General features: G+C 54.0%; 1 protein-coding gene across 2 annotated transcripts in view; it reads right to left on the minus strand.

The window, feature by feature from the left end:
• The window catches only part of SLAIN2 (SLAIN motif family member 2), a 57,970-nt gene that overhangs the window by 7,517 nt on the left and 22,813 nt on the right, over positions 1 to 27,640 (minus strand). Inside the window, exons 3-7 of one of the 2 annotated variants that reach the window (XM_038769185.1) lie at positions 22,054 to 22,218; positions 18,487 to 18,648; positions 16,975 to 17,334; positions 15,754 to 15,891; positions 8,314 to 8,391 (exon numbers count right to left, since the gene is read on the minus strand). In XM_038769185.1, the coding sequence (XP_038625113.1) occupies positions 8,314 to 8,391; positions 15,754 to 15,891; positions 16,975 to 17,334; positions 18,487 to 18,648; positions 22,054 to 22,218 (903 nt within the window). The remainder of the gene's footprint in view (positions 1 to 8,313; positions 8,392 to 15,753; positions 15,892 to 16,974; positions 17,335 to 18,486; positions 18,649 to 22,053; positions 22,219 to 27,640) is intronic. The other variant, XM_038769186.1, reaches the window with a different exon arrangement.

Raw genomic sequence — 27,640 nt, forward strand, 5'->3', positions numbered from 1 at the left:
ACCCGCACGCCCGCCCTATGGGGCGAGCGATGTGGCGTACTGTGGAGGGCGATTGGCGCGGTCCTGATCCGGTACTAATTCGGGGTCGAGGATATGCTTGTATCTCCACAGGTGACGGCCCCGTTTGGATCTCCTCGCGACATCTCCGCCTCGTCGAGGAAGACGATGCCCGGCCGCAGGGGAAGTCCCTGCGCCCTGATTCCCCTCCTCCTCCCCCTCCTTCCCCTTCCCCTTCTTCTTCCCGGGGGCGCGGTGGGGAGGGAGGCCGGGACGTGGGTTAACTGGACTGCTCTGGTAAATAGCCACCTAAAGGATGTTGAGGAGCAGAGCGGGGTTTGGAGGTGGGCCCTCCTCGCCAATGCGCCTTTGTTACGCATGGTCTCCTGGAGGGAGGACTCCCCCCAACTCTCATTTCAAGGGAATGTGACCAAGCTTACGGGCCAGCACCAGGGTCAGTCCCCAGACCCTGACCAGCATGACATCCGTATTCGGGGCGCTATCTTGCGCAGCACTGGTCCCCCCATATGCTGGTACACCGGCAATGGGGCTTTCTCGGACCGGCCCGAGGTGACCCGATCTTGCTTGCGGTTGCTAAATTTTACTTCTACACTGGAAGTCAACATTCCCCAAGGTCAGGGGCATCCCACACACCGAAACCTTACCCTGCTGGGGATCCACGGCACAATTCAGTGCACCCCCGGCGGCACAAAATCCAGCGAGGGAAGTGGGGGGTTTTTTGGCCCTATCCGCAATGCGAGCTCGCTCCCCGGTCCCGGGAGACTGTGCGCCGAGGGTCGGGGTGGGGTTTGGATGCCTCTAACTGACTGTTCCACAGGCATATTCCGCTGTATTCCCCATAGTGCTAACGGTACCCTCCTGCTCTCCTGGGATGACCACATTGGGGGCCGCACATATACAGAGGCGGCCGCCCCAGGGCTTTACGCGCTACCGTGGGGGACGCATCACCCCGGTCTCTGGAAAGCCTTTACTTCCCTGCGCTCCCCCACCGCGACCGTCCGGGTCCGCTCGTGCGCCTGCCCTGACGGGGCGACGTGCCAGGATTACCCTTTCTCGGTGTATCGTATTATTTTCCGTGAGGGTCTGAACGTTTCCCTGCACTTGCGGGGCAATTGTACCGACCATGATTACGTCTTTCAAGGGAACGCCCTTATCCCTGCCCCTTACGCGCTTATAGCCTGCCCAAGTACTGATCCCAGCTGGACCCTTACTGCCTCCCGGTCAGCTTATGGCGACTTTTCCTTGTCCACCACGGGTTCCTCGCGATGCGTCCTTATGTCTCGGGCGCGACCCATGACCACGGAGGGTGCGGCAGATTACGCTGTTTGGCTGGTCCGGCGGCCCCGCTACACCCTTATACCCGTTAAGCCTGCTGACCCTTGGTTTTCCCAGGCCTCCGACCATCGGTGGCACACCCTAGCGACCCGCTTGCGTGGCTTGCGCACCCGCAGGGAATTATTTGAGGCCGTGCTGGGTATTGCGAACCTCGCGTTTTCCGCCTTCCAGGAATGGCAAATCCTGAATCTGTACGATCGGACTGGTTTCCTTGCGTCTCAGCTCTCGGCCTTCATGCACTCCACCCAACTGGCGTGGGGGGTTCAGCGTCACCTGGACGCTTCCCTGCAGCAGGAGCTGATCGGCCTTGAGCATGTGATCGAGACGCTCGGCGACGAGGTTCGCCTCCTGTCCCTACGGCAGGCGGTGAAATGTGACTACCGGTATCGGCATGTCTGCGTGCTTCCGCTCCGCTGCAACGCCACCAACTCTTCGTTCCCTGCCTCCTGGGACGGAGTGAAGAAACACCTGGAGGGACTTTTCCTGGCCGCCAACGTGACCGGCGAGTTACAGGAACTTTGCCGCCTTCTCGACGAGCTCAACGCCCAGTCGCTGCGCTTCCCCAAGGCTTGGGATGACCTAGGCCGCGGGGAGGACGCGGTGGAGGAACTTTGGGACTGGATTAAACGCGTGATGCCCGGGGGATTGGCCCCTTGGCTGGTCTCGGTCCTTGCCGCCACTGGGGGGGTTTTACTTTTGCTCATGTGCCTCCCGTGCCTCCTTCGTCTCTTTTGCTCCATTGTTGCCCGGGTGGTCCGCGAGCTTAAGGTCGAGATGCTCCCATTGCGCGGACGCCCCTAGCGGTCCCCGCCATAACGGGAGGGGGACACGTGGGGAGCGTGGGAAAGATAGGGAGTATGTGCACACAAACCGTACCCAACGGCTCAAAGCCAAACAGACTCAACAACAGAAGATAAAGGGACCAGGGCAAGAAAAACAACCTTGCACCTGCAAAGCTCGGAGGCAACCTCAAGGCCATATCCACAGCCAGCAATGGTTGGCAACGGGTGGCTGGGGGCCAGCCAGAGCAAACGCTTCGTGATGGACAGAGCTGTTGCTAGGCTAGTGGCTGGAGGGTGGCGAGTGAGTGTGCTACATGGCCTGAGAAAATCCTGCCCCCGGGCAACGGGGGGTATAAGAGACGAACAAGACAAGGGGGGGTGCAAGCACGCACGCAGCTCACACGCACACACAGGTGCCCTCTCTTCCTCCCTTTCTCTCTCTCTCTCTTTCCCTCTCTCTTCATTAACCATGTAATCGCTGATAGCAAATAAACGGCAACCAAGCTTTGGACCTCTGGCTGACTCTTCCTGGTGTGAACGCGCGGCCTGCGTCCGGAGACGTCCGAAGACCCGGAAAGGGTAAGAACCCGAGAGTTGCCCCCGAAACCCCGGGGAGCAACGTCTACTGTGTGCAGAGAATTTTCCTAAGTGCTTGGGAGAGGTCTACAGAGCTAGAAGATTTGATTCCAGGACCTTACAATCTAGCGGGAGAGACGGACACAAAACATTACCAAAAAAGATCAGAAAGAGGAACATTAAGCTGCTGAGTGAATGCTTAAATGCTAGAGTGAGAACCTTCGCCACAAATGGGTATTCCTTCAGGAGCCCAGATCTTGAGCTCTCTTCCTCCCTACCTCCCACCTTCCCCCACCCCACGCGGCCAGAACCGGAGCGGGGTCGCCAATCAATCCAGGGAACATACCGAGCAGTTACTGTGTCCAAGAGACTGTACTAAGTGCTTGGGAGAGTCCAATACAACAAAGCTGGCAGACAGGCTCCCTGCCCACAAAGGAGCTTCCAGTGTAGCGACAGCCTCAGGGAGTGGGAGGAATCAGGAAGGAGCGGGAGAAGTCTAGCCCCGAATCAGCTCTGGAGCTCCCCAGGGCCACTCAGAGCTCGCTCCCTTCCTGCCCCGTCCCCGTCTCTGACTCCCAAGCGGCCCCCTCCCCATCAGCTCAGCTCCTGCTTCCCTTGTGGACCCCCAGCCGGCCGGCCAGACAGCGACAGAGTCTACACCTCTCCAGCCCAGCCAGGAACGGGGACGGGTCTCTCTGGGGAGTCTGGGGTAGGGAGAGGCTCGTAAGACCGCCCGACCCTGGGCCCCAGACGCCGGCAGGGGTTGATCTAGCCTCGGACCCTTGCCCTCAGGGGACTTCCTGCCACTCCCTAGCCTCCTCACCCAATAGACTCTATCCTCAGGGGGGCTCCCTACCACCTCCTAGCCTCATCATCCAAGGCGTGCTGCACCCTCTAAACCACACAAGCAGCATCTCTGGACCCAGGAAAAGACATTTCTAACTGGGTCAAGGTGTAACATCTGAGCAAGAGGACAAATTCTGTGTCTGACCTAATTAACTTGTATCAATCCCAGCGTGGAGAACAGTGTTTGATACATAGTAAGTGATTAACAAATACCAGAAAAAAAAATTCTATTTACAGCACCGATGTGGGACGGAGAAGGCCAGCCTTGAGGCTGAGTTTAGACCTCACTAAAACGGGATCGCTTACGTTACTGAGTTACTGAAGTAACGGATGGCTTGACATGGATAAAGTGCTTTTACATTTACATTTTGGCTTTCACCCAAAAACGCCAAAATTTTTTTTTCTATTCTTTCCACAGGGCAGAGTAGCCTGGTGGAAAGGGCAGGGGAGCAGGGAGTCAGGAGGCCAGAGCTTTAGTCCCAGCTTGGCCAGTTGCCCACTGGATGACCTTGGGCAAGTCCCTTTGCTTCTCAGGACCTCCATTTCCACGTGTGTAAAATGGGAGTAAGATTCCCGCTTTTTCTCCCTCAAACTGAAAACCCCAACTAGGGATTGTGGCCGACCAGATTACCTTGTGGGTGTCGGCATATTGTGCTTAAATAGCATTACCATCATTGTCAACATGAGGAGAGACCAGAGTTCAAAGCCATTGGCCCTCTTCCCCAACAAACGAAGAGAGAAAAGGTTTAACAAGTCGCACACGTCAGAAAATGTTATTCCGGAAGCCATCCCTGCACTCACAGCTCCCGGAGCCCTTAGATCCACCTGTTCAGACCCTCTACTGTCCAAGGATTTATAGTGGCCCGATCCATCTTCCCACTCTTTCCGCCCTGGCCCCTCCTGGAGGTTGGACGCCTCGGGGGCTTCTACTCGGGCCCGGCCTCACCCCTTCACCCTGCTGGGGAGCCTCGGGCTGCCCCTTAGGACCACGCCATCCTAGTGGACGGCACCTGGCCGGGAGCCGGACCTGGGATCGGCTGCCCGCGGCCTCTCCTGGGGCCCGAGGCAGTCGATCCGCTAGTCCCGGCCACCAGCAGCGGCCCCAGACCAATGAGGCCATTTGCCGCGGGAGAAGCAGCCTGACTCGTTCTGCTGCTTCTCCCTCCCGGCTCATCCTGCTCTCTTGTCTGGTCTCCACATGCATGGATGGATGGGTTCTCGACCTTCCTACTCCTGCCCTCCTCCCCCTGCTGCCACAGTGGCCCCTGACGGTGTCCCGGGGGCGAAAAGGGGGCAGGAGTAGAAGCCCCCAGAGGAATTCCCCAAGAGGGCTGCGGAGCCTTGGAGCAATGGGAAACGGGGAGGGTGGGGGAGAGGATGGAAAGGAAAGACTGGAATTTTGCGAGGTTATGAAGGTTGAACTGAAAGGCTGAATATGAGGGTGGAATGAGAGAGAAGAGTCAAGGTAGGCACACTCACTGTCACTGTGCAGGCCCCCGAAGTGACAGCCGGAAAACCACCTCTCAGCTCGGACGAGTCAGGTCCGTTCCCTACCGGGGCAGGGCTTACGTTCCCGACCAGCCGGGTGATGCTCACATCTGAACCGCTGCATGCACCTGTGCACGGGTGCCCACGATCGTGTCCTCCCAAGCCACACACAGGCATCCGCCACTGTGTCCTCCGACACCACGCATGCACACACAGGAGGCCACGACAGTGTCCTCTAACACCGCACCTGGGAGCCCATGATAGTGTCCCCACAATGCCACGATGTTTAAAGGTGCCCACAACCGCCCTCTGACACCACGCACGCGTACATGGGTGCCCAAAACTAAGTTGTCCGAAGCCACATGTGCATATACGTGCCTAAGAGTGTGTCTTTTCATGCCACCCGCATATACAAGGGTGCTCACGACCGTATCCTCTGACGGCAGTGCAGCGACCTCTCCAGGCAGAGGCACATAACGTCAGGAGAATGCTCCCCGATACCCTCAGCCCGCTTCTAGCCATGACATGTCACGGGATCGGGGGGGGTCACAGGTGGCACTCAGCTGCCAGAGCAGTGCCGGCTCGGTGGAGGTTTCCAGGCTTTCCTTTAGGGAGGTTGGTGGGCAGGCGGGTGGGAGAATTAGAGTTCAGGCTGAGAGCAGAGAAGGGGTTGGCCAAGCCCTTCAGAGAAAGGAGGCTGGCAGGGTTCTCCTAGAAAGGTCACCCAGAAGGCCAGAGCCAAAGAAGTGGGGGAGATAAGGGCGAGAGCCAGGTCGGACACGGGAAGGAACCAAGAGCGAGCCGGGAGACGGACCGGGGGGCCTCGGCCAAGCTGGTAGAAACTCCTCACCCTCGGCTATAAGGCTGTCCATCACCTTTCCCCCTCCTACCTCACCTCCCTTCTCTCCTTCTACAGCCCACCCCACACCCTCCGCTCCTCTGCCGCTAATCTCCTCACCGTGCCTCGTTCTCGCCTGTCCTGCCATCGACCCCCGGCCCATGTCATCCCCCTGGCCTGGAATGCCCTCCCTCTGCCCATCCGCCAAGCTAACTCTCTTCCTCCCTTCAAGGCCCTACTGAGAGCTCACTTCCTCCAGGAGGCCTTCCCACACTGAGCCCCTTCCTTCCTCTCCCCCTCGTCCCCCTCTCCATCCCCCCATCTTACCTCCTTCCCTTCCCCACAGCACCTGTATATATGTATATATGTTTGTACATATTTATTACTCTATTTATTTTACTTGTACATATCTTTTCTATTTATTTTATTTTGTTAGTATGTTTGGTTTTGTTCTCTGTCTCCCCCTTTCAGACTGTGAGCCCACTGCTGGGTAGGGACTGTCTCTATATGTTGCCAACTTGTACTTCCCAAGCGCTTAGTACAGTGCTCTGCACACAGTAAGTGCTCAATAAATACGATTGATTGATTGACTGGGAAGGACACGGCAACCACCACCTGGGACCCCTTGCCCCCTGCCACCTGCCAGCCCCTCACAGCCCACCACCCCCTGCCGGGCTGGATGGCCCCTTTTAGCCAGTTGCCCCCCGCTGGGCAGCAGGAGTGCAGCCAGAGACTGCAGGGAGGGGGCGGAGAGGCTTCCCATGAGATGCACCTGGCCCTTCGCTCACCCCGGCACTGCTGAGACGCCAGTGGAGCCACACCCGGCTGATCCACTGCTTTTAGGCTTTCTTTCCTATTACCACCCAGCCCGCACACTTCGCTCCTCTAATGCCAACCTACTCACTGTACCTCCATATTGTCTATCTCACTGCCAACCTCTCGCCCACGTCCTGCCTCTGGCCTGGAGCGCCCTCCCTCCTCATCTCCCACAATCACTCTCACCACCTTTAGAGCCTTAAGGGGACATCCCCTCCAAAAGGCCTTCCCTGACTAAGCCCTCCTTTCCTTTTCTCCCACTCCCTTCTGCACATCATCAATTTGCTCCCTCTATTCACACTCATCTCAGCCCCAGAACCCTTAATTTACTTGTTTATATTAATGCTTGTCTCCCGCTCTAGACCATAAGCCTGTGGTGGGCAGAGAATGTGTCTATCGACTCTGTTATACTCTACCCGCCCAGGAACTTAGTACAGTACTCTACACACAGTAAGCACTCCACAAATAAGACTGATCGACTGACTACTGGATTGATTGAACCCAACCTTTACAGATCCTTAAGATGGCGAGGAAGAGCAGGAGTGGACATGAAGGCAGGGCCACGGCAGTGAGCAACTACCTGCAGGTGCCCCACCAGCCACAGGCGCTTTCGCCTTGGAGAAAAAGAAGGGGCACCGTGCCAGGACCACTGTGCTTGAGGAGATTCAGGGGCCTCCTGGTACTCACCAAGGCAGCCCCCAAAATGCCAAACCACCCCACCTACACCTGCCCCACCCCCATGTAGTCCACTCCAGCTACTGTTGCCACTGCTGCCGCTCTAGACTCTGACCAGCCTGGCACCAGGCCTGGGTGCCTGGCAGAACCCCCCCCACCACTCCCTGCTGCTGCTGCTGCTACCACCGCCGCTGCTCTGGACTCTGACCAGCCTGGCACCAGGCCTTTATGTCCAGCAGAGTGCCCGCACAACCCCTGCTGCTAGTACCACCACTGCCGCCACTCTGAACTCTGACCTGCCGGGCACCAGATCTGCGTGCCCAGCAGAGCACCCACGCGCTCCCTGCTGCTGCCGCTCTGGACTCTGACCATCTTGGCACCAGGCCCGTAACTGGCAGAGCACCAACGCACCCCCCACCGCCGCCGCCGCCGCCGCTGCCACTCACCCAAGGCGGCCAAGCCCCAAGGGGGACCCATGTACCACTAACCCTGCGAGGAAGGGCAACCTGTCTTCACCACCTGCCCCTCAGCCCGAATGCCAACCCCACGGGATTCTCCTCCCCTCTGAGACTTTTTTCTAATGGTACTTGTTCAGCGCTTACTATGTGACGGACACTGCACTAGGTGCTGAGGGAGATCCGAGCTAATCAATTTGGGCATAGTCCCTGTCCCACATGGGGCTCGCAGTCTTAATCCCCATTTTACAGGTGAAGAAACAGAGGCCCAGAGAAGTGAAGTGACTTGCCCAGGGTCCCAGAGCAAACACGAGGCAGAGCCGGGCTTAGAACCCAGGTCTTCTGACTCCCGGGCCCAGGCTCTTTCCACTGGGCCATGCCACTTCTCACTGCTTAAGGCCTGTCACCTGACCTTGTCGGGGCAAGAGACTGCGGGCCCGTTCCCGCTGACTGAACAAGACGCAGACTCCCGGGCTGTAGTTACCTCTCTTTGGAGATGAAGATGGAAGCAACTGTTTGGCTTTGAGGGAAGTACGAGGAATACTTCTCAGCCTTTGTGGTGCTGTTAAAAAACAAGGAACTGTCTGTCACATGGGACCGGAAGAAGAAGGCCAGCTCTCTAGCTCCTGCAGAGGTGACTTCAACGAGGAACTGGAAAACCGATCCTGAGCCAAAAGCGGTAGCGGGCAGCCCCAGCTCCTCCTCCAAGGTTGGCGTCTTTGCGGCCCAGGGATCGGAAGCAATGTGAGGGGCCCCGCAGGGGTTGCAGAGGCACCGGCGGCGGAGCCAAGCACTGCAGCTATTAGAGAAAGCCGCATCCGGCCCGTTAGCCCCGACGTGCGTGACAGCCAGCCCGGTCCAGCCCTGCCCGGCCTGGCCCCAGAGGGCCAGAGTAGCCCCCAGCAGACAGGCAGGCAGGCCTCTGAGCGCAAAGAATTCAGGTTCGAGGCTTCAGCGGTTAAAGAGCGAGGATCCCCAGGACCCACAGCCTGGCGCTAAAGTGCCCATGGGCCCAATCCACCCTCTGCACAATTGGGTCTCTTTAAGGAGGGAGCCCAGGAGCAAGACAGCCATTTCTGTTGTCTCATTCTAGGGCTGGCAGTGCCTGCCCAGCACTCCTCCGGGCTGCTCCCAGCCGCCCCCGCCCCACCCCTGCCCCTCACAGCTTCCCCAGGGTAGGCCCCACCCATCCCTCACACCCCCAGCTGGCCCTTCCGCTTGGGTGCTCACATCCTGCTCTGTACTGTCAGCTCCTTATGGGCAGGGAACGTATCTGCTAATTCTGCTGTATTGCACTTTCCCAAGCGTTTAGTTAGTCCAGTGCTCTGCACACAGGAAGCACTCAATTAACACCATCGATTGATCGATCGATTGGATGCTTTGTGCTACTCTGACCTGCTCTGACGATGGGTCCTCCAGCCTCCCCGTCTCAGGCTGCTCGCCTCCCGCCAGTGACCGAAGCCTCCACCACAGAAACCCAAACGTCCAGCGCAGCACTCGGCACACAGAACGGGCTCATGTACTTCTGTACGCATCTTTTGGATGGTGGCCATTACGGAGCACCCTCTGGGTGTGACACCCTGTACTAAATGCATGGGAAGTTCCGAACGACCCATCACTGCATTCCCCACCCCCACATTTCACTCTAATCAGGTGAGGGGACGCAGATAGGCAGGAAGGCAGACAGACGTAAAAGGATTTACAGAGTTCCAAACAAAGAACTAAACCGACAACTGAGTCAACGAAGGTGCTGAAGACAAGGCTCAGGAGGCACATAAGGAGGCCTACAGAGCTGCCTGTCAGGACCTGGCTCCCCCCACTAGGCCGGAAGCGCCACGAGATCAGGGATCGTGCATACCATCTCCATTATACTCTCCCAAGCATTTTCTACATTGCTCTGCCCAGAGTAAGTCTCAATAAATACATACCACTGCTGAATTGTTTGAGAAGTACCAGAGATGGCTGATGGATTTCCACTCCACTACTTTCTATTTAGAAATGACTTCAGTGTCTGCCACTCACCCGCTATAAGCTCCTTGAGGGAAGGAATCGTGTCTACTAATTCGATTTTACTCTCCAAGCTATTAGTAACAGTGCTCTGCACACAATAGGCAGAAGACCATTTCTCCCGATGGATGGCTAGTGTTCAATAAAGGCTAGTGATGTCGATGCATTAACTCTGAGTACGAGACTGAAAGCCAAGTCCCTTCTCCTTAAATGGCAAGAGCCTACTGTGGGCAGAGCCCTGGACTGAGTACCGGGGAAAAATATCCACCTGAAAAGCAGACCCAGGCCCTGGCTCCCAAGCGGTTGATGATCGAAGAGTCACAGGGGAGAGACAGATCCATAAGGAAGGACTGAAATAATAAAAATGAAGCCCAGAGGGTGACAAGGACAATGAGAGAAAACCAATAAAAGCGGGAGAACATGATGGCAGAGGAGTTGAGATGTCTGGAGCCCAACAGCTACGAAAAGAGCGATTGGCTCTTTCATGCCAAGGAAAGACTGAAGATGGCAGCTTTCTCTGGTTCTCCAGGGTAGAGAGCCACAGGCAGGATCCGACTTGCGTCGAACCATTCTGCTCCAATGACTACTGGAGAAGAGAAGAAAAGAGTTGGGCGGGAGAAGTGGGCAAAAGGAAGGAGCAGGCCAGACAAGGGAAACAGGCGGGAGGAGGAAGAAAAGGAGAAGAAGGGGGGATGGGGGATGGGGAGGGGGAGGAGGAGGAGGAGTCCCTCCTCTAGACCTCCTCTAGAGGTCCTCTGCCTCCCAGGACCAAGCTCTTCCCACTATGCCAAGCTGCATCTACATAGCACTTACTGCATGCAGAGCAGGGTACCAAGTCCTGGGGAAAAAAACCTCCAGGGGACTGGAGGGCTCCCATCTGAAAACAAAAGGAGGGACAGGGGGCTGACAGCAGACACATAAGGAGATAGGAGCAGTCAAAACACTCAAAAACAGAAGATACAAGGACAAATACAATAAAAGTGGCACTTGGCTTGGGGGGGGTGCTGCAGCACTGGGGAGGGGGGGTAGTGGGCACACAGGCCTAGTTAAGCCTCTCGGTGTCGACCCCACCCCTTGGCAAGCCCGTGAGACAGATACGCAAGACCTTTGCTGCGCCGTGCTCTCGCACGGCTAATGCAGAAAGTCCTGCCCCGAGCCCCTTGAGACCACCGGCCAAGGACCCCGGAATCCTATGTGTACCTAGACCTTGCCAAAGCAGGGAAGATTAGGTCTGGCTCAGAGAGTTTAGAACAGTGCCTGGCACCTAGAACAGTGCCTGGCACATAGAAAGCACTTAACAAATACCACAATTATTATTACTATAGAGTTCCCTCACACCCCCTTCAGGGCCCCTCTGCCTCACCCTTCAGCCGGGGCCCTCTGGGGCTGGGGGTGATCCAGAGGCCGGCTGGAGGGCTAAGGATAGGACCCTATTCCCTTCCACCTCCACAGCCTGACAGAGTTATCCTGCCCCAGGCTGGGGTGGGAACATTTTCAGCCCGGCAGCCCCGCTGACCTCCCCACAGATGGACACCTGTCACCCATCACCTGCCATTCCATCCGTCTCTGGCAGTTCCAGAGCTAAAGGCTGGACTGGGCCCATCTCGCGGGCTGAGCTGCAACAGTCTCCTCACTAGTCTTCCACCTGCCTGCCCAACAAGGTGCATGGCGGCCTTCCTAGGCAGCCAATTCCGACCAGGTCCTCCCCCTCCTCAGGGGGACAAATGAATCCACACACATACCCATTTTGCCCTCTCCCTCCCCGTTGGGCCCAGGTCAGACACACCTACCCCTTGCCCCCAGCCCCCATCCTCCCGGCAGCACCATTGCTGATTCTTCCCTCCTCAACTCTGAAACGCCTGCCCCCGACCTCTACGGCCGAAACCCCTTTCTGCCCGTGGCCAGATTCTTCTATTCTAGCTGGCTCTGGCTCTCCTGGACCCGAACCCAAATGCTGGGGGCTTCTGGGAGTGAGTGTGTCCATATGCCTGGGTGGCTGGTGTCTCACCGTGTTCAACCTTGGTTCCTTGATGTGTTCTGTTGCTCCCCAAATCCACATAATCCAGAGTATCTACTGGACCCTTTCTGTGTGCTGAGCCCTACCTACACTAAGCGCTTGGGAGAGTACATCAGAATTAGCAGGCGTGATCCCTGCCTTGAAGGAGCTTGCAATCTAGCAGGGAAGACACATGTTAAGATAAACTACAGCTAGGAGGAAGTGACAGAGTGTCAACACATGTAACTAAATGCTGTGGGGAGAAGGGGTGAATACGCAGGTACTTGGAAGGTGTGGAAGGGCTAAAGTGACCAGTGGGGAGAGCTATGGTGGTGGGTGGCGGGGGCGGGTAGAGGGGAGAGATGAGAGTTGAGTCAGGGAGGCCTCCTTGAGGAGGTACAATCTCAGCAAGGCCTTGAAGATGAGGAGAGCAGTGTTCTTCCAGGTATGAGGGCGGAGGGCATTCCAGGTGGGAGAGCGGGAAGGGGGGAAAGGAGGGAGGGTGTGAGCAAGAGGCCGCAGCATGCCGGAAAAGACAACAGCCCAGAAGCACTGACCATGTTAGTGTGAGAGAAACTCAATGTGAGGACCGAAGTGTAGTGGGAGAAAACTGAGGTTAAGCAGAGGGGAGAGAGTGCTGATGGAGGACCTGAGAGCCCATGGCCTGGAGGAGCCTCTGCCCGATGGCCAGAGGGATGGGCAGCTGCTGGAGGTGACTGACAAGTGGGGCACGCAGAGCAACCTTTTTACAAAAATGGTCTGGGCAGCGCAGAGGAGTACAGACTGCAGAAGAGAGAGCCTGGATGCACAGAAATCGGTGTGTTGGGATATGGCATTAGATCCTGAGCTCTTCGGGGGAGGCAGGCAGGCAGGGAGAGAAGGGGGAAGGGAAGAAGGGGAGGAAGGAGGTAGGCAGCGGCAGAGGGGCCAGGTCTCCTCCTCCCTCTGCACCGCCCGAGGGCTGGAGTCAGCGCATTCAATAAACAGCTAGGGGTGCCACCTCGGGCTCAGCGTGATCTCCCCTCAAGTCCCCGGGAGAGCAGCCCAAGAGCCCGTCCCCCTACTGGGAAAAACTACTCCCCTCGTTTCTCCACTGTACCAAAACTCTACAGTGCTTTAAGTGTCTCTAATACCTTCTATGAAGCGACCCACTTTCTTTTCAGAAGCTAAAATGACCTGCAAGGCCCTAAAAATCATTTGACTATTAGACCGTCTCTTTCACAGCCCTCAGAGCAGCCCGCGGAGGGATGGAACGCTGGAAGGCGTGCCCGCCTTCCCGCCCCCCGACCTGTCCAAGCCGGGACCGGTCCCCCTTGCCCCGCAATGCCAGCCTCAATGTTTGGACCCTTGTGCGCCTTGCGCCCCTGCCTCCTCCCCACCCCAACTCCCGAGCCTCCAGTGCTCCAGTTGTTTGGCGCTCATGGACTCTGCCACATTTCTCTCTTCCGAACCCCTACCCACCTGGACCTAGACTATGAGCCCCTTCTGGGGCAGGGACCGGGTCCGGATTCGCTCGTGTTATTCGTCCCCATCAGTCAGCCCAGTGGCTCGGCACCGAGCAGGTGCTCACAGATACCATGTCAATGTCTCAGATTTGGAAGCCACACCACAGCCAAGTCAATACCGCAGCCACAGCAAGCGAGCGGGTGAAACGACCGAATGGCAGCAGGAACCCAGAAAAACAAATCGCCCAGCAGACGGCGACCAACAGCCACCTTGCACGGCTAAGCTCATGCAGATTCACGGATTGCACCAGAAGCATGGCCCTTTAAGGGCCAAAAAATAAAGGCTTGAAAGGAAACTTGAAGCAACATGAGACTACTAACTGTGGCAGCAGCCATCCCTGCTCAAGCTAAATACGTCACCAGCTGATGGAATAATTCAAATAGTTAAAATGGGTCAAACATTGTAATTGAAAAAACAGTTCACCACGACTTAAAACTAAAGCCAAAAATGATTACTTCAAAAATCGCTCATCTGCTGTAAACACGTTTATATATGCAAACCAAAATTTTCGCTGAATTAAGGATGGGACTTAAATGCACAAAAGCAAGAAAACTGAGTAAAAATGTGGGAAAAAATAGCTTTACCTCAGATCATTCCTTTTTCCCTCTGAGATCAGTGTGCCGACTTTAGAAAATAAGTTTAATTGTTTTAAAATTTGCGTAAAGTGATTCTTTTTCTAATTTCTCTGAACATTGCCTACTGGTAAAGCTCATTAGAAACTCCCCGCCTCCTCCTGTGCTGGGTTCCCCTCCCCCAACCCGATTCTGAGGCCAACGTTCCTTTCCCAGATCTAAGCCATCCCAAGCCAGGCGTGGGCGCCTGGCATCGCCGAGGCCGGCTGTGGAAGCGGAGGCCCGTTCCACGATCAAGTCGCACTGGGACGAGTTGGGCCTTCCCCACACGGGCTGCTCCCCCCTGCCGTGGCTCCCTCCTCTCCATCACTGGAACCGGTAAGGGAAGGGGACGCATCCTCCGGCATCATGAGATGCAAACGTAGAAGGAACGCAGTGCTCCGATGAGCTCCCTCCTCTCCTCCCAGATGTCCACGGCATGGCTGAGCCTCTGGATTCCAGCTCGGGTGGCGGCACTCAAAGGCCACTTCTCTCACTCACTCCTTCAACCTCCCTCGTGGCTGTTAGCCACTCGGCCCCGGCCCCTCCATCTCCGCCTCTGGGCAAGGGGCATGGCCCACGAGGCGGGGTCCTGGCACGAGAGCACAGGATTGGGGGGTGGGGGAGGAGAGGGCTCAGCAGCACCGCCCGAGCCCCGTCCACTCCACTTCCACTGCGCCGCTCCTCGTCAGATATTAACGTGAGCACTTCACCTATGCTGAGCTAGAGAGGATTCGGACTCAAAAATCAAGTGAGGTGCTTTCTGGGCTGGCCTAATTTTTCAAATTTACAGTGAATGTGAGGAAGACAGACTCTCGGGAAAATCCCGTCGAGATAACTTGAGGAATTCTGAAAAAAGGGAAAGCAGGGAAACCATGTGGCACCCGTAGATATCAGGGTGCCTGCGGTGAGACTACCGGGGCCGAACGGCATCTTGTTCAAATCCATTCTCGCTAACGCCAAATGGGCCCACAGACTGGCTCCTGAATTGCATCGCTTTAGTCACCCTGAAGGAGGGCTCTCGCATCTCTCCTACGCTATACTTTCTACTTCCTCAGCTTTCTTTTGAGCGCTGATTGACCCCTTTCAGGACTGCACTTTTCTTCCTTGGTGAATGAAATCAGATTTGGCTTCTACCACCCCCATCCCCTACATGCCCTCAGAGATCTCCAGGAAAGGCTTACGCTAAGGCCCCAAGCCCAGGTGGCATGCAGCATTCCACCCCTCTGGGCCACCAAGTGGACCACCAGCTGGGACCCTGGCTGGGATTTTCACGTTCTTGTCTAGGTGATCGGGTCGCACTCGCTCGCTTCAGCGGCAGCAGCATCACGGCCCAGCTCCTCGGCAGGAAGGGTGGGGAGGCCGTCCCAAATGGGATAGAAACACAACCCTGAGCCCCGCTGTCCTCGGCTGTGACCTTCACCTAACCAAAATGAGTGGTGGCCCCCAAATGATCCCTTATCCTTATCCACCTGGACAAGAATGCCGCAAGTTTGTCTGAACAGCTTTCCGGCCATATTTCTCTTTTCCCGGAAAAACAAGACTCCCATCATCCAAGCTGAGGCTCAGTGTCAAGATGATGCCTTTCAAGTGAGGAGTTTGGGGGCTAACCTGGTTGTGTTGCTTTTTTTTTTTTTTTGCGAAACTGATCACTGCACTGTCCATCGCCAGCTGGTAAAGCTGTAGCTAATACCGTCAGGATTACAGGCATTTCTTTTATCCTGTCCCCCATACAGTATGGCATGCACAACTTCAAGTTTTCCTCTACAAGACTGATTTATGACCACATTAGAAAAATATTTACTGGCTGAGGCTTGTGGTTGAATGCGAGGTATTCCTCCATTTGGCACTTGAAAATTGGAGTCACTTCTGCTGCTTTTCACAGAGTCGACTTGGGTGGTAGGTGTCCTGGACAGATTTGGAAGACTACGTCTTAGTTTTTCTGTGAGGACGAAAGCCGAAAAAAGAATAAGGCAGACTCTCTGGGGGTGGCTTGAAACACAAACGTAAAAATCCTGGCTTTGGTTCCAAATGCTCGTGATGAAGGATCTCTACAGAAATTGTATTCTACACATTTTAAGGAGTCTGTGATAAGGTCCTAAAACCCTAGAACCCCCCCTTATAGAATGTGAGCCTGTTGCTGGGTAGGGATTGTCTCAGTTGCTGAACTGTACTTTCCAAGCACGTAGTACAGTGCTCTGCACACAGTAAGCGCTCAATTAATACAACTGAATGAATGAATGAGAAAGCAGCTCTTTGCATTTTGATCTGGAAATTCTTCATCCTAAATACATCCTTTGTGTCCCCAGTTCAGCCAAGTAAACTATTTCGACGAGCTGACCTCCTGCCCAGCTAAAGGTGGGCAGGATATGATGTTTATATATCTATAATTCTGCTTATTTCTATTGATGCCTGCTTACCTGTTTTGACGCCTGCCTCCCCTATTCCAGACTGTAAGCCCAGTGTGGGCAGGGACTGTCTCTCTCTATTGCTGAATTGTACTTTCCAAGCACCTAGTACAATGCTCTGTACACAATAAGCACTCAATAAATACAACTAAATAAAAGAACAAATGAATGAATGAACGAATGAGGGCACAGTCTCCTATCCTGTCCACTAAGTGTCTGGTTTCATTATTCCTGAAATGATGCCATGGTACGGCGCCCTCTACCAAACTTCAACTCCTGCTTCCCCTCCCATGACAGGTGTTTCGACTGGCCGCCTACTTGCTGGCCACCTACTTGCTCAGGGCGCTCCGTGCCCCAGCGGTAACATGATGGGCAGGGGCGAGGGTGCCAGAGTGGCACAGCGCAGCAAATCACAGCGCAAACCACCGGCACTGGACTCAATCCCTTCCCCGGGGCTCGCTCAGTCCGCAAGTCTCGGCAAGCGGCCCGGGGCCGGCCCAGCCAACCGTCATCCCACTGGTCAGTCCATCGAGATCCTCCACCCCAGCGCCCAGATGAGAGCCTCAGCCAGGACCCGCTCCCCCACCGCTCCCAACCCCGGGGCCCCCTCTCTTTACCTTCGTTCTTGATGCTGGTGGTCTGCAAGTCTGCTGGGTGGCCCTGAAGCGAGAGGCGAGGCTGCTGCAAGCGGCTGATCATGGGCTGGGGAGACCCGCGGGGGAATTCCACTCCCCGCGCGGGTGAGCGGGAGCGAGGAGAATTCCTTGGGGAGTGTTTGGGGGAAGGCCGCGGGGAGTTGCGGGGAGACGGAGAGAACCTGCTCAGGGCAGGGTACACAGGGTGGTGTGTGCTGTCGTCATCATCTTCCAAACTGGGCGCATCGAGCTCCTGGTCACTGCACGCGCCCCGCCGAGTGGAGTGGCAGGACGAGCCGGAGCTGCGCCGGGACGCGGTGGCTGCATACTCTTGGCGGAGACCTGGCCAGGGGAGACCGTTCAGCTGCAGCACCTTCCCGGACCGGGCGAGCGGCCCCGGCTCTCTCAGCCGGTCGGCAGAACCGCAGTTTGGCTCCCGGCTAGGATGGGCAACGTTGGGCGACAAGGCCCCCAGAGGTGTGGGTGCCTAACAGGGAAACGCCCCAACCCAAAACCCGTATTTTCGGAATCACGGGCGCGGCACTGGGCGTTTCCCCGACCTGAAAACTGGCTACTGAAACTCCAGGTTTGGGCTTTTATCTTTCCCACTCAAAGCTAATGATAAGGACAATGATAAGAATAGCAATAACAACAATAATAATGATAACAATGGCATTCATTCAGCACTTACTGTGGGCCAAGTACTAGTCAGTGCTAAATATGGTACAATATAAAGCAGACCAGGTTCAATCCCTGCCCTACATGGGGCTCACAATCTAAAGTGGGAGGGAGAACAGGTATTTCAACCCCATTTTTACCCAAAAGGAAACTGAGACACAGAGAAGTGAAGTGACTGACCCAAGACGATGCCCATGGCAGAGCCAGGATTAGAACTCAGGTCTTCTCGACTCCCAGACCCGTGCACTTTCCACTAGGCCCCACTGCTTCTCAACATGACCCACCACAACCAAGGCATCACACTGTTTCTTCCCAACCCAAGCCATAACTGAATCACTGACTAGGAGGTACCTCAGATGCCCAGCTACAAAACTTGGCTGCAGAGGAGACTTCACTGCCTTTGCTTTTCAAACCATCCCAACCCCAGTATAACGACAGCACAAGCCTCTGAACTCAAAGGCCAGTTGCGAGGTCAGCCAGAGGGCTTGGATGTAAGGTCCATTCGGGGCACACCCGGGAGCAGAGCCCCGCGAAGGCAGAGACTCCCCGATGCTGAGGCCTGGATGGGCGGGTGGGGGGGAGGGAGAGTTGAGCAGTGCTTCTACCCAACTCCTCGACTCCCGAAAGCCCAGCGGCCCAACGGGATGCTGATCTGTAAGTCCAAAGCCAACTCCATCTCACCCCAAATCGCAATTCTTTTTCTGTTTTTCAGCCTGTTTCAGCAAGCCCTCCTCTCCCCTCCCCTCCTCCTCTTCAGCTCTCCCAGACTTCAATGCCCACAGAAAAATCAAAATGTTCGATGTCTTAAACACTTACTTTCTTCCTGCATCCTGGCTAGAATTTGGACATCTGTGACATCATTTAGCTTGTAGTTTGATCCAATTGAGTCTTCATCAAATTCTGAAGCACTTAGCTCGCTGTCTATGGAAGACTGGGGACTGAGTGGAGGATTTTTCTCTGCTGAGCTTTTAAAATTTCCTAGGGATAGAAAAAATCCAAGCATAATGGAAAAAAAATGTTTGAAAATGATAAACTCAAATGCATTTAAAACAAAACCTTCTTAGACTCCACTGACTCAAACCCGGCTTACAAAAATGGTCAATTCTTTCTCTACATTAAGAAATTCTTCAAACATTGAAACTGACAAGACATTTACCCTTAAGACAGACCCAAAGAATCAAAACTGGTCATTACTAAGGCAGTACAGAAATACAAAATATAGATTTCCTCAGGGGAGAAGAGTGTGCTCCCAATTTGTCTAGCTATGACTAGTATGAAATCCCTCTACTATTGCGTGGCAAGGCAAGGCAGAGGTCTCACGGGAGAAGCGGGTCAGTGTGGCTCTGCTTCCCGAGAAGTTTCCTCCTGATGAACCACCACCCCCGTGCAGCCGGCCCACATGGGTCTGAGCCCAGCCTCACATTGGACGCTGAACCCACAACTGCGGCTTGGGCCCGCGGGGGCTTAAAAGCCGCAGGTTCTGGGCTCCCTGAGGCGTTTTTCTGATCACGGGTGTGAGAGGAGTGGGCAGCCAGGACAGAAAGCATGAGATTTGAGCTCCGGCAAATCCCGCAGAGCCATCCAGCAATGGTCAGCGCCGGGGCTGGCGACATCCGGCAATCCCCGGCATAATGCAGCAGCCCCTTGTTCCCTGGCCTCTGGGAAGGACCCAGACAAATAATTTATAAACAGTGCAAACAAAAAGAAGAACAAGGAGACAACAGGAGCCATGGGGAGGAACTGGACGTTCACAGGCCGCAAGAATTGGCAATATCCACATAAGCTCTGGAACACATTAATTAAGGAACAAAACCTTTTACTTTGAAAGATGAATGTGCAAAATCCCAGACTGCAGAAAGACACCAAGTGCCTCTCGCAGGAGTCGGGGAGAGTGGGGGTATCTCAATTACCAAAGACAGTACACATGCAGGATGGCCAGGGGATGGCCACCCGAGAACCCAGACTGCTGGAGCCAGTGAATGGCCGCCACAGAGCAGAGTTGCCCACCTCCTGGGATGAACCGCCCCACCTCCACGAGAGACACTTCACACTCCTCGATGGGTCTGAAGCCAGGTTTCACTACCCAAGGACAGCTGGCTGATGCCCCCGCCGCCCCCCCCCGCCCTCCTGTGCCTGGCTGCCAAGCTCCCACCGGGGTAGCCCCCCAGTGCAGCCCCCCAGGGCAGCGACGGGGCCCCAGAGAGCTTGGGAGGGGCACGGCCTGGTCTGGGGCACCCTCAAAACAGACCTCCAGGAGCTAGGTTTGTCCTGCTGGCCTCCCCTCTTGTTCATGGAGCTATGGGAAGGTTGTTCCAGGCCAGGGGAGGAGGGACCATCAATGCAGGCCCGGCACTTCCCACTGGGCCACCTGACCTGGTTGGGGGGTTAGGGGGCAGGGGGCTGGACCACGCCGTGATGGGGCCTGCACCAGGCTGCCCTGGTGGCCCCTGCTCCTCACACATCTTCAAAAGCCCCCAGCAAGTCCATGTCCCAACACTGCCACGAGACACTGCCGGCCAGAGGGGTCTCAGAGCTGGGGCTCTCGCTGGGCCCCAGCCAAGTCAGTGGGCACAGAGCTCTCCGTACACCTCCCTGCATACAGGGGCTCGGCATGTGCCCCTTTCCCAGATGTCCCAGATCCCCTTTCTCCCTCTGAGAAGTCCAAGGAGGCAGTTAATCCGGCAGCTGAGCACAGAACATAACGGGGACTCAAACCCTGGGGCGGGGAGGGAGCTAGAGGCCACTGTAAAGACTGGGTGTGGTCTCCACTGCCAACTGCTGCGACCAATGGACAACACTGATTTCATTCTCCTGCCAATCCCAAATCCCAGCACTGCAGTCTCAGGGTTTGTAGGGAATCTCATCGATGGCATTAACAGGAAATGTCCTCTGTGTGAATGCTCATGGTTCAGGATCCACTCAGCTCCAATAGACACTAGCAGGAAATTAGGGAACTTTCTGCCTACAACACGGGCCCGCCCACGCTCCAGACCCTGCATTCCCGGAAGGAAAGGTTGATGTGCCTGGGCTTCGGACACCGCGTTCTCGGAAGGAACAGCTGGTGTGCCCAGACCCCGCAGGCCGCCTCCCTGGAAGAAAGGGCTAGTGCGCCTGGGACAACTGCAGGTCCTGGGGCCTCCGCGTAAGGTTTGGCAGGAACGTCACCCTCACTCAAGAAGAGAGCCGGGGAAACTACTATGACGGTGGCTTCGGCTGCAGCTTGAAAAATTACACGAGCTGCTTTAGCCCCAAATATCAGAGCTGCTTTACCTTCACCTATGGCTAGCAAAACCCCGGGATCTACTGATGAATCTACCCAGTTGCTTAATGTGTTATTTTAAACGTATGCTTTACTGATTCAACCAATTCATTTCTACACTGAAACTGTTTGTCCAAAATGCAACAGACCTTAAAAAGTGAAACTCGATTAACCCTATGCAGATCACCCCCAACTGCTTTTTTAAGAAACAACACGATGTTGATTTGGCTGGGGAATAAGCATTTGTTTCAAACTGCACACTGCTTTGAGCAAACCAATTTTGAGTGAACCAGGCTAGGCTGCAAATAAATCCTTCTAAAATTCCAATCACTGTGGCAGCGACATCCCCCACTGCAGCCCCCCGACAACTCCTAGGAACAGAGGCGCCCACCCCCCGGGACTTGGGACAAAGGGGCCCTATGGTCTGCTTCCCCTGCACGGTCCTGGTGGGCTGCCGCAACCCCTAGCTCAGAGCAGGCACCCACCAGGATCCCGGGGATCTGGGGCGGTGGCGGCTGGGATCTTCCTGCAGCCGCACCCTCCCTCCTCGATTATGGCTATACCAGGGGGCTTCTCAAGCCTCGCCCAGCTCCCCAGCATCTCCTTCCCTCTCCTCTCCGCAATGTGGCTAAAAGAACACCTAGAAATGCAAGATGCCTAAATAATTTTGGGCAAGTTTCAGATGACCACCTGACTGAGATGGCAAAAGGCCCGTAAGCAGCAGTCCGGTCCTCTAACCCTGACTCCACTGGGGAGTCAACCGGCCCCGGGTCTGTGAGGACTGAAACCCAGGACCAAACTCCGGGGAAACTGGTGGAGAAGGGAAACTGCTCCTCTCCCTCCTCCCCGATAGCACACTCATATGGTCATCGAGTAGGCCGTCTCCCTCTGGGAATGGGGAAAGCCGAAAGGGAGGCACAGGGGACAGGAGACCACGCATCTGCGGGGTCAGGGAGGTGAGTAGGGTGGAAAAGGGGGAAGTGCATCTAAGGAGCCATCTTCCCTGGGCCAGGCCGGACCAGACAGGGCCCCATCTGAGGACAGGCTGATCTGACACAAGCAGGGGACAGTGCTTTCCCAGAAGATTCAGCAGGCCAGAGGAGAGAAGAGGAGAGCACTCTTACCCAAACTTCCAGGAAGTGCAAGCTGCTTCACCACAGGAGTTTTTACTGGGGTTGATGAAGGAGAGTTGAAACCACTGCTATAAGGGCTGCTAGCACTGGGGCTGTAGGAATTCGTGTAACTCACAGAGTTGAAAGGATTACTGTATAAACTCTGCCTCTTGATGGCTGCATTAAAAAAGAAAAAAGACCATATTTACAGATGGAATAATATTAGCCCTCCGAGCAACTTCCTTTTAAGCGATTCTAATGCATAAATTATGACATCGGGGGGAAAAATTGGCAAGGGCTCTGAAAGAAGTCATCACCTGGGTGAAAACATTTCATAAACCAAACTTCCTTAAATGGTAAGGGAAACAGCTCAGGAGTCGTTTGGAAAAGATCCTTGAATGGGGCAGAGAGCAACACAATAAACTCAGTGTGTTCTGAAGCAGTGGAGTAAACTCCAGAAACTAAGTACCCTCCTAGAGAAGAGGAGACAGAGTGTCCTTGACAGGGAAATCTGTCAAGAGAAGCAAAGTGGCCTAGTGGAAAGAATATGGGTCTGAGAGTCAGAAGGATCTGGGTTCTAATCCTGACTCTGCCATTTGTCTGCTGTGTGACTTTGTGCTAGTCACTTCATTTTTCTGTGCCTCAGCTCCCTCATCTAGAGAAACAGCATGGTCTAGTGGATAGAGCATGGGCCTCAGAGTCAGAAGGTCATGGGTTCTAATCCCAGTTCTGCCACTTGTCTGCTGTGTGACCCTGAGCAATCACTTCACTTCTCTATGCCTCTGTCTAATGAGAAGGAAGACTATGAGCCCTATGTGGGACAGAGACGGTGTCCAACCCAATTATCCTGTATCTACCCCAGCGCTTAGAATAGTGCCTGGCACATAATAAGCACATAAATACCATAATTATTATTATTATTTTAAAATGGAGATTAAGACTGTGAGACCCATTTAGGACAAGGACTGCATCCAACCTGATTAAGCTGTATCTGTTCCAGCACTTAATGCAGTGCCTGGCACATAGTTAAGCGCTTAACAAATACCACTACCCCAAAAAACAAAACAAAAAAAAAACCTGAAGCAGTAGCACCAAGCAGTTTCATTTAAAGCTACAAGAGAAGGGATCAATGTTGGGTGGCTTTTTCAAGGAAATCACAGTTTGGAAAAAAAGGCAAGGGGATGGATTAAAAGACAAAGCCAGCTAAAGTCGATACAGCCCGAAGACATCGGGGAAGGCTATGCCGGGGAATCTGGCTCATTGGCCCAGTTCTCTCACAGACACACCAAAGGATCCTGGGAACTAAAGTCCCTTTCACCATGTAAAATTGTCTTGGCTACATGCAGATGGGCTTCAGGAAGCCTCTTCTCACACCGAACATAACCTCAGGCTGCTCTGCTGCCACCACACAACACCCTCCTGTAGTTCTTTCTTCCAAGGGCAGAAACACCCAATCACACTTGGAAATGCTAAAATTTGCTTGTAACCAATCCTACAGCCCTGGCTGTGCCCTGACTAGGCAGCAACGGGAGGGCGGGGCAGGGGCTCTCTCCATCCAAGATCACCACCAGTGGCCTTCTCCAGGGCTCGGGTGCACAGCTCTGTTTCTGGTTTTTGAAAGACACCTTAAAACACACAAACAAAAAGAAAACAGGGACTTGCCCTCAAGGGGCTTACTACACTTCCCACTTGTTCTTTTCAATCAATCAATCAATCAATCGTATTTATTGAGCGCTTACTGTGTGCAGAGCACTGTACCAAGCGCTTGGGAAGTACAAGTTGGCAACATATAAAGACAGTCCCTACCCAACAGTGGGCTCACAGTCTAAAAGGGGGAGACAGAGAACAAAACCAAACATACTAACAAAATAAAATAAATAGAATAGATATGTACAGGTAAAATAAATAAATAAATAGAGTAATAAATATGTACAAACATATATACATATATACAGGTGCTGCGGGGAAGGGAAGGAGGTAAGATGGGGGGATGGAGAGGGGGACGAGAGGGAGAGGAAGGAAGGGGCTCAGTCTGGGAAGGCCTCCTGGAGGAGGTGAGCTCTCAGTAGGGCCTTGAAGGGAGGAAGAGAGCTAGCTTGGCAGATGGGCAGAGGGAGGGCATTCCAAGCCCGGGGAATGACGTGGGCCGGGGGTCGATGGTGGGACAGGCGAGAACGAGGTACGGTGAGGAGATTAGCAACAGAGGAGCGGAGGGTGCGGGGTGGGCTGTAGAAGGAGAGAAGGGAAGTGAGGTAGGAGGGGGCGAGGTGATGGACAGCCTTCAGGGACAGCAGCTCCCTGAAGTCCTAGTCCTGAAGGGATGAGATGGGCTAGGAATGCACAAATAAAGCCTAATCTGAAAGCTACACCATCAATTACAGGCATCACCCAAAGTCACTTGGTCTTTGCACAGATTTCACCTGAAGGAACATGTGGGCGCCCCCCAACCCCCCACCAAAAAAACCTCCAAAAAATATAACATTTGCTTGATTATCTGAGGGTGTACACATCTCTCTCCAGCTCCTCATCGTAAATGGTATTTACTGAGTGCTTTCCGCGTGCACAGCACCATATAAGTGCTTGGAAGAAAATAATATAACACTGTAGGTAGACACATGCTTGGAAGAAAACAATATAACACTGTAGGTAGACACACGTTCCTCGCCCACAACGAGCTTAGTCTAGAAGGAGAGACGGACATTAATATAAATACATAATTTATAGATACATATAAATGTGCTATGGACCTGAGGGTGGAACAGATATCAAGTGTCCAAAGGTCACAGAGCCAAGTGCACGGCCGACACGGAAGGGAGGGAGGCAGAAGAAAAGACCGCTTAATTGGGAAAGGCCTCTTGGAGGAGATGTGACCTTAAGAGGGCTTAGAAGGTGGGAAGAGTGGTGGTCTGGTGCACGTGGTGGGGGAGGGAGTTCCAAGCCAAAAGCAGGACACGAATGAGGGTTCAATGGCAAGATAAAGGCACAGTGGGAAGCTGGCGCTACAGAAATCCCCCTCTAGACTGTAAGTTCATTGTGGGCAGGGAATGTATGTTATATGGTTATAATGTATTCTCCCAAACGCTTAGTACAGTGCTCTGCACACAGTAAGCACTTAAATACGATTTACTGACTGACTCACAGGAGTCAGGTGTATGGGCTGGGCTGTAGAAGATCAGTGAGGTTAGGTATGAGGTGATGAGCTGATGGTGCTTAAAGGCGACAATAAGGCATTTCCGTCTGATGAAGAGGTGGATGGTCAACCACTGGAGATTCCTGAGTGGGGAAACATGGACTGAAGATTTATTTAGAAAAATGATCTGGGCAGCAGAGTGAAGTATGGACTGAAGCAGGGAGATACAGGAGGCAGGGAGGTCAGCAAGGAGGCAGATGCAGTAATCAACACAGGATAGGATGTGTTAAGAATAACCCTCCAGGCCTCTGTCACATACAGGTCCGGAAGCCCAGCAGGTTGGATGGAGAGGAAAAGGTGGATTTTAGCAATGTTGTGAAGGTAGAACTGACAGGATTTAGTGACAGATTGAATACTTGGGGGGGGTTTTGTTGTTTTTTTAAATGGTATTTGTTAGTACTTACTATGTGCAAGGCACTATACTAAGGACTGAAGGACTGGGATAGATAAAAGCTAATCAGGTTAGACACAGTCTATGTCCCACATGGGGCTCATAGTCTTAATCCTCATTTCACAGATGAGGTAACAGGCACAGAGAAGTAACTTACCCAAGGTTACATAACAGACAGCAGGTGGAGCCAGTATTACAACCCAGGCTCGATCCAACAGTCAATCAACTGTATTTATTGAGCACTTACTGTGTGCAGAGCACTGTACTAAGCACTTGGAAGAGTACAATATAACAATAAACAGACACATTCCCTGCCCACAACAAGCTTCCAGTCTAGAGGGGGAGATAGGCATTAACATAAATAACAAATATGTACAAAAGTGCTGTGGGGCTGGGAGGGGGGATGAATAAAGGGAGCAAGTCAGGGTGACGCAGAAGGGAGTGGGAGAAGAGGCAAGGAGGGCTTAGTCAGGGAAGGCCTCCTGGAGGAGATGTGCCTTCAATAAGGCTTTGAAGATGGGGAGGATAATTGTGCGTTGGATATGAGGGGGGAGGCTTCTCTGTGGACTAAATGAGACAGCTGAGTTGAGGACAACACCAAGGTTGTGGATAAGGGAGGATTGTGGTATTGTCTGTATTAAGAGGAAAGATGGGGTGGAAGGGGGCTCCTAGGAAAGTTGAGAATCACAAACGAACTTTCAAGTGGCTGCAACTGACTGATTTTCTGTGCGCTTCTGAGTTTGCCACCCTCCACTAAGATAACAGCAGAGAAGGGAGAAGGGAGAAGGACTGGCTCTCCTTGGCCAGATGCTTTAGGACAAGCGGGAAACATACAGACAATGACAGAGAGACAGCGAACGTGCTTCAGCGCCAGAGAAGGCAGGAGGCACCGCACAGCAAACCCGCCGGCCTCGCAGCGCACACCACCGAAGCCACATTTGTCACTGGGATGCCATCTCAGGAGAGGAAGGAGAACTATTACCACTGACACCTTTGCTCCGACAAGGCTCAAGTCTGATGGGACTGACAACCCTCCAGGTCTCTGTCACATACAGGTCCAGGAGCCCAGACTGTTCTCCTGCTTCCCATAAAACCAAACCAGACACTGCCGCCTTCAACATCCGGTTGGCCCCAGCCAGGATTCTATCCCAAAGCCTTGTGTTCCTCTCTTATGTTTGCTACCATTGTGCCTGCTTGTCCCCTTCTCCCCGCCCATGCCCTGCCCCCACCCCTTGGGTGAGAAGCAGTGTGGCTCAGTGGAAAAGAGCACGGGTTTTGGAGTCAGAGGTCATGGGTTCAAACCCTGGCTCCGCCAATTGTCAGCTGTGTGAGTTTGGGCAAGTCACTTAACTTCTCTGGGCCTCAGTTACCTCATCTGTAAAATGGGGATTAGGACTGTGAGCCCCCCGTGGGACAACCTGATCACCCTGTAACCTCCCCAGCACTTAGAACAGTGCTTTGCACATAGTAAGCACTTAATAAATGCCATCATTATTATTATTATTTTTTAAAAATAGTATCTGTTACTATGTGCCAGGCATCATACTATGCAATAGAATAGATACAACACAATAATAACAATCATGGTATCTACTGAGTACTTACTATGTGCCAGGCATTGTACTAAGTACTAGGGTGAATACAAGCCTATCGGGTTGGACACAGTCCCTGTCCCATGTGGGGCTCACAGGTTCAATCTCAATTTCACAGCTGACAGGTGGTGGAGCTGGGATTAGAACCTGGATCCTTCTAACTCCCGGACTCTAACTCTTTCCATTAGACCACACTGCTTTACTGTTGTCCACTGCATTGGCTAAGCACTCTGTGTGAAGCTCTAGGCTGGGAAAAGGGACAAAGGTGGTAAGTGTCACAAATTCCATGGCCCTGAGGGGAGAGGGGGTGGCGCTCTCAGTCTGAAGAGCAGCCAGTGATGGGAGAGGACAACAGATGGATGGAATGAACACGGACTAGTGTTCACAGACACAGGATCCGAAAAAGCCAACAGCACCATCAACAGC

This window comes from Tachyglossus aculeatus, chromosome X5, assembly GCF_015852505.1.
Source record: "Tachyglossus aculeatus isolate mTacAcu1 chromosome X5, mTacAcu1.pri, whole genome shotgun sequence".
Classification (NCBI taxonomy): domain Eukaryota; kingdom Metazoa; phylum Chordata; class Mammalia; order Monotremata; family Tachyglossidae; genus Tachyglossus; species Tachyglossus aculeatus.